The sequence below is a fragment of the Lygodium microphyllum genome, chromosome 1 (assembly GCF_053477565.2).
Source record: "Lygodium microphyllum isolate KBCC chromosome 1, Lygodium_microphyllum_v1.1.10, whole genome shotgun sequence".
In the NCBI taxonomy this organism is placed as follows: Eukaryota; Viridiplantae; Streptophyta; class Polypodiopsida; order Schizaeales; family Lygodiaceae; genus Lygodium; species Lygodium microphyllum.
The window spans coordinates 61,953,092-61,960,464 of record NC_141135.1 but is presented as its reverse complement, the minus strand read 5'-3'; the positions used below and the strand labels follow the sequence as shown (position 1 = coordinate 61,960,464).

The 7,373-nt window shown below is 38.3% G+C and overlaps 1 protein-coding gene across 1 annotated transcript; it reads left to right on the top strand.

The window, feature by feature from the left end:
* Nucleotides 1-642: 642 nt before the first annotated feature.
* LOC148041182 (small heat shock protein, chloroplastic-like) lies at nt 643-2,089 on the top strand. Its single transcript, XM_087687640.1, has 3 exons — nt 643-781; nt 933-1,208; nt 1,319-2,089. Exons 2-3 carry the CDS (start codon nt 965-967, stop codon nt 1,747-1,749), a joined length of 675 nt encoding a protein of 224 aa, XP_087543766.1. The 5' UTR covers nt 643-781; nt 933-964; the 3' UTR covers nt 1,750-2,089.
* The last annotated feature ends 5,284 nt before the right edge of the window (nt 2,090-7,373 follow it).

Below are 7,373 nucleotides of genomic sequence, written 5' to 3'. Positions count from 1 at the left end.
CCTTTAGCATTCTCTATCTACAATACTTGAATACTAGGCATAAAGTCTATTATCCAACAAAGTACTTGCAATTAGAAAGGAAAGTTAGTTGATCCATCCCAAAGTAAGAAAATAGTCGATTAAGAGGGTAAAATTTTACTTGAAAGCCATGTCTCTTATTGTGACTTGACTTTCTATTGTATTAGGAGTGTGAGTAATTTTTGACATCCAAGTTTTACCTAGAATTCTTGTTACATAATCCTTTGATGCACTTTTTATAAAGTACAAACTTTTGGCATGTTTCAAACCCTCATACTCCTTTAACATATGTGTAAAAATTGCAATTGGTACGAATCAACTTAGGTCTACACTCTTTGAGCCAGTGCTTGACGTCATAGAGTTTAATATATCTATTGAAATTTTTATGCTACACATGTGCAAAGTATTGGTACAACATAATGGCCACTATGCTATTAAGATTTAATACGTGTATAAACTTCGAGTTCCATATTCTCAATCCCCCTTGGGTAACATGTACTCGGAGTTGTAGAAAAATATGAGGGTGCTGGTGTGAAGAAGGGTCGACGTCGGAATGTTCCAGAACGGGGACGACTCTCTCTCTCTCTCTCTCTCTCTCCTGCGCCAGAAAGTTCTACTCGATGTAGCATAAATATCGTCCTGTGCGAACTTTGGAGCAGACAGGCAACACGACTAAGCGGTTGGTACTTTGATTACTGCATCGACCTCCATCTACAGGCTCTCCACCCGGCTTTGCAGGTTCTCGACCTGAGATATTCATCCTGTGAGTTTCTCCTGATCAGTCCTTCTCTTCTTCTTCTGGTTGATTCGGTTGCTGTATTGTTAAGATATCAGCTGCTGCATTGTTTGTGTGACATGCTGATATTTCTATATGTGCTCTCTCTCTCTCTCTCTCTCTCTCTCTTTCTCTCCAGGCTCTTGGTTACTCCGGAATACACTTTCCAGCATGGCGATCGGTGTCATTGCTCGGAGACTCGTGTCATGTTCCTCCCCAACGCTCTCTTCCTATAGAAATAGCACCACCACGGTCATGACCCGCAGCTTTGCATCTGCTTCTGCTGCTGCCAAGGTCCAAGATGAGGATGTAATGCAGGTGTCTGGGAAGGAAAACCGAGGCAACAATAGCACAGCTACCTCCTCGGCAACCGCCAATGCTGTGCCTGCTCCGACATCAAGGGGTTTCTTGCCAGGTAATTCACCTTGCACGATGCTCAATTCTGTAGTTTTCTAACGACATAAAGCCCGCAAACTCTTAGACATTGGAGGTCCATGTATGGACTAAATAATCTATGTTGTACAGGCATGCGCTTTCCGTTCGGACAAGCAACATCGCTGCTGGACATGATGGACAGCATAGATCGCATCTTAGGCTCCGTTTTTCCCCCTGCTGTCACGCCGCTGCTGCGAACGGGTACTACAGATCGGCTTCCGTGGGACGTGGTTGAGGATGACAAGTGCTTCATGCTGCGTGTCGACGTGCCAGGCTATGGCAAGGACGACGTGAAGCTGAGCATCGACAATGGCGATCTCACATTGAAAGCCGAGCAGAGTGCAGAGGAGTCAGAGGAGGATTGGTCATCTAGGAGCTATGGAGCGTTCAATGCCCGCATCAACTTGCCTGAGAACGTGGATCAAGCTGCCATCAAAGCGGTTCTTAGGAATGGTGTTCTCAACGTGACGGTGCCAAAGGTTGAGACGAGTCAGAAAAAGCTAGAAATCCAAGTGGACTAAGGTCATGGCTCAAACCTCGGAGATGTCCAAACAGTTTTGCGGATAGGCACTTGATAGGTAGATTGAGTGTAATACGAATAGGCGAATTGGTACGTTTCGTGTGATACCACGGATGACGACGTTGCTCTTGCTCGTTTTTAACTCCTAACGTAGACGAGCAAGTCTACAGGCTAGGTTTTCCATTAATTGCAAGACAACCAAACTCCTAAAAAGTTTTACTATTAGTAATGATATTCCTCTTTAGAGTGCCATTTATGAATTCTTACTTTAGATAGCCGCATATTGGGCCTAAAATCTTAACATGGCATACTCTACATTGTGTGGGAGGTGGAGTATACCTTTTCCCCTTGCATTTAGATAAAACTTGAAGTTCTCAATTTTGATTTTATGTGTAATAATTTATTTGACATGACTAAAATCTCGATAATACGTTTAACAAAATTTAAATCTTGATATGATATCACTTATTACCAAAAAAGCTAATGTGAATAATGATATGTTCTCTTGTAATATTTATGTTGAATGGCACTATATAACTACAAAATTTTGCTTGGTTACTGATTTGAAAAGACAAGAACTATTGCAAATACTATAAACAACATGAAAGATTGGGAGAAAGTATTGTATGTTACTCATCCACCCACCTCTAGCCCAATTCACATTTGCCCACCTCTACCAATTGGGCTATCCCTCTGCGACGGAGCAAATATATTTAAACTAACATTTTACGAAGTTGATAAAATAGTGTTTAAATTGGGTAGACATATGCACCTCAAAATGACAAATAAAGGTTGCTAAGATGTTTTACTTTTTCTAATTGAACTCTATGCGTTTCATGCAATTATTGATCTATGTTAGAAAGGTACTATTGTAAATACTAATCTAGAAAAATAGGTTGAACTTTATCATCTTCATGTATATATAAGGATACTATTGTAAATACTAATCTAGAAAAATAGGTTGAACTTTATCATCTTCATGTATATATAGAGTAGTTACTACATTTTTAATAATGCAACTAGAAACGAGAAAGCAAGCATTGATTATAAATGACATTAGCTTTTAATACTAGCAATATGGTTTGATTTTACGTATAGTATTGTTATAATGTTTCTTGAGTAACCTAAAATTTCTATATATACTATGGATAAAGAGAAATGTGAGATAGTTAATACTTTTTCAACAATACAACTATAAAGGAAAAAGCAAGCATTCGGAATGTTATTAACTTATAATGCTCATTGAGTTAACACTATGATACCATTTATGTAGTGGTGTTGTAATATCTTGTGAGTAACCTAAATTTTTGTATGTAATATGAAGTGTGAGAGACGGTAAGACAAACTTGCTCTATATTGACTAAAGGATTATAATGCCACGATCCTGTATATCAACAACAGGCTCAATCAACATTCATAACACCTTGCACAAGAAAGAATAATAAAGATGAATATTAAAGCAGTACAATGCCAAAACAACAAAACAAATGTATGCATAGATGAGTCTAGGTACAAGCACTTCAAAAATACGTAGAACATAAAACAATGCTAGCATGCTCGAGAGTTGGCACAATACTCTCCAAGGATTCATAATAATAGGGGATCAATGCCCTTTCTACGTTCAATAATAGCATTGTTCTATTCTTTTTTGTGCAATTGCCTTCTATAGTAGAAATTAGGATAAATAACACAAAATGAACCTATACTTATAGTGCTAGTTGTCCACAAATTGGTACCATTCGTATATTGTCTTCATTCAAAACAAAGAGCTTGTTAACATACATGAATAATAAATTTAAAATAGCATAACATTTGAAGAAAGTATAATATAAAAGGCCAGAAAGAAAATGGCCACACTAGTAGATGAGCTTATATAATGGGCCCTAAGCTATATGAGCAAAGGAGTATGTTACTATGATTTGAAAGAATGTTATTGTCATGTTACTTTTCATTTTAGTTACAACTACTTAGATACTTTCACCTATATGAGCAAAGGAATTTGTTACTATAATTTGAAAGAATGTTATTCTCATGTTACTTTTCATTTTAGTTACAACAACTTAGATACTTTCACTTATACAACTCAAGAATAGAGGAAAATGCTACTCCTTATACCCATAATAAGTTTTAGAGAAATGCCATGTAAATATGTTTAATAAGAAATGATTTAGAAATATGGTTAACTAACCAATAACCCTATTGGAGGCTTTATCCTTCCCAACCTATGTTAAGATGAAGAGAGATTAAAAATCTCAATCTTGGTTCCATATTAGTTTGATTTATATGCAAATAATTTTTTATAGCCTTCACAGGTCTCGTTTTTGATAGGCATGTGAAGAAAACATGTTTTAAGAGCTTTTGAGGATGTTCTGTTAGTTACGTATCTTTTTCATGTGAATAAAATCATTTAATAAATTATCATTACTATTATAGTTACATTACATTGTATATAATTGCTAGAGATCAGAAGATACCACATTGGGAGTATACAAAGGTTCAGCCTTTGAAGCCAAAGCCAAAATGTGGTCAACTTGGTTTTTGTTAATTCATAAATCATGGCATCCTCATCCATACCATTTCTTTTACTCCCCTTGCCCTTCCTTGTGTGCCTTCACCCGTGGACACGTGGAGGTGAATTCATATATTGGTTCCTACTTCCAAAATTCATATATTGGATCCTTCTACTTGTGGACATGTGGCCAGTAGGAGTGAGTGGGAGGTTCAAGTTGGAGGGTGGGAAGGCCAATGGGAGGTTGAGGTAGCCTTGAGGTGATGCCATTGACATACTCCAAGATTGGACCCTTCCACTCATGGACATGTGGCCAATAGGAGTGTGTGGTAGTCTCAAGGGTGGGAAAGCTAGTGGGAGGTTGAGGTAGCGATGAGGTGATGCCATCAACATACTCCAAGTTTGGTCAGTGCTATGAAGGTTTGTACATGGCCCTCCAATGACACGCATGCACGCACGCACGCACACATAAAACTTGGGTTAGCGGGTTAATAAAATAAGTAGCTTACCACTAAGGTAGCCATTGGATTATGAAAAAAAATGAGCGAGCTATGTACCCATTACTTAAAAAGAGAGAGAGAGAGAGAGAGAGAGAGAGAGCTATGTAAAGAAAAAGCAACAACCCCCTCTATTCTTATTGAATTAGCGTTCAGTTTGAAACATCAATAAATATAATACTTAAAAATTCATTTATTTCAAAGGAAGAAGAAAGATGGGAAAAAATGATCTTGAGTTGCACGTGTAAAAATGTGTAGCGTAAGGCAAAGTGATTATAATATCATTTGGATGAAACATGGAACTATGCTATCTTTCCAAGTGGCTCCTATACCCAATGTATGGGTTTGAAAGTACCTAAAAAGAGCTAAGATTTTTGCCTTCGATCAACTAATGTTTAGACGTAGAGGTATAATGCCCCTCACAACGCCCCCCCCCCCCCCCCCCAAACAACAACAACAACAACACACACATACACATGCACAAAACCCCTTTCTTGCAAAACCTAGGGCCTTTTGGAAACAATGGTACTCTTTTTATTTCATATGAACTTGAGAGTTTCCCTAGATATGACATTGATTCGCCTTCAAATGTTGAGGACCCTCATTTCCACTTGCCATAGTGGGACCACACAAAAGCAATTCTATAGTAAGTGTTACTCACTCTCAAACCCTACCACATAGGGTATAGATGGGGGAAAATTTGATCCTCTTTGCCAACATGGTGCATAAACAATTTTGATCCTCTTAGCGAACATGGTACACCAAGGAAGTGCTTTGAGCATCAATCTTTGTCTAAACACATTAAGCTTGTATGATAAAGTTGATTTCCAAAATGTCTTAATTCTTCTCTTCCATGCTTTGGTCCTTGTGAGGGGATATTCTTTCTTCTAGTAGTGTTGCATCTCCATTATGATAGTTAGCTGGGGATGTTGGATTATATTTGTTGCTTGACATACAATCAAGAATCAATTTTTTTTGCCAGTGGGACGCACAAGATCATTCAAAATTAGGTCTTCCTAACTTCTTGTGTAGCAATATCACCATAGGAGCCATTCTACCTCTTAGTCTGTTGATCTATTTTGTTGCACTGTCTCACTCGTGGTGAGCCACTTAGCATCATCCTTATCCCATATAGGTCTTCCCAAGTGGCAATTCCTTTGTTGCATAGGCTTTCACCATCTTTGGGCTTCTATGTATCAGGGCCAATGGAGGGTCGCAAGGGTAAGGGGAGTACTAGATGTCGCAGGAGAGTGAGGTTTCACCTTTCAACGGGGGCTTCGGGATTTCGAGTTTGCAATAGTCAAGATTCTTTCCACTAGGATACCAATCCTTGTGTAGTGTTTGACTCTAGAATCTTGATGTTAACTCTAAGCAAGATATCAGATCTTGCCAATGGAGACTATCCTATGAGAAGTCTTTGAGTTTGCTAGTAGCAATCCAATGTTTGATCGATGACATCCAACATTGTGAATTTTTTATTCTTGCTTCCTATCCTTTGTGAGGATATCCTAGCCTATTTGTGACACGACTACTTTATCTTGGTAGGACTAAAGAACCTTCTTGAAGAGTTTCTCAATGTGATTCCTTGATGTGGAACCGGAAGGTAGTAGTGAGGCTATGCAGACTATGGTGGAAGACAGTAGGTTTATCACCTTCGTCAAATCTTCTAGTGAAGGAGAGGGGATAATTCATTCTCCCATTCATCTTTTCTTGAATTCTATTTAGAAACCACATAAACCTTTACTTTGAGTGATGCCCACTCCAATGGGAACATCCAAATAACGGATAAGTTATTCCGTGCACAACCTTGAAGCCTAATTGCTTGAACCACTCTCGGTGCTTCTAATGCTGCATGATGTTGCTTCCTTGAATAGGGTTGCCACCAAATTAATGAATATTGGCCCAAATCTCATTGTTGTCAGGATAGCAAGGATGAAGGACCAGTCCACTACATCATAGGCTTTGTCCCAATCCATGTTGATTAGGACGAAGTCCTTCTAGAGACTTAGAGAATGGTTTGTAGACAAGATCAAATTAAGCGCAACATCATAAATGTAACATCCATGCATAAAATTGTATTTTTTAGCATGAGTGAAATTTGCAAAAATTCATGATTTTTACAAATAGAGAATTTTCGCTCATCACCATTGCCTTCGCAAAGGACATTGTATGATAAATTGACCATGGTAAGTGGCCTCCAATTTGAAAACTTGGTCCTATCATGTGCATTAGACACCCATTTAATCATCACCCATTTCATAAGAGTGGGCATAATATAAGTGGCCCTTACATGGTTTAGTAGTGCAACAAAATCCTCCTCACATTTGGGACACAACTTTTGAAATAGTTAAGTTGGCAAACCATTTATGCCAGGTGACTTACTTGACTTCATGTTGAACACAACCACTTGGATTTCCTCCTTCGAAGATGGTCTATCTAGTAAAAGAGCCTATTCACAAGTGATTGACTTTATCACATCAACCAGAAATGCGTGCACTTTATGGTCAAAACGTGGAACTTCCTATAGCTTGGAGCCCACTATCACATCTAAATGCTCTCAAAACACTATTGTAATAGCGCTATGTTTCTACACCAATTCATCTTGTTGATTGACTATGC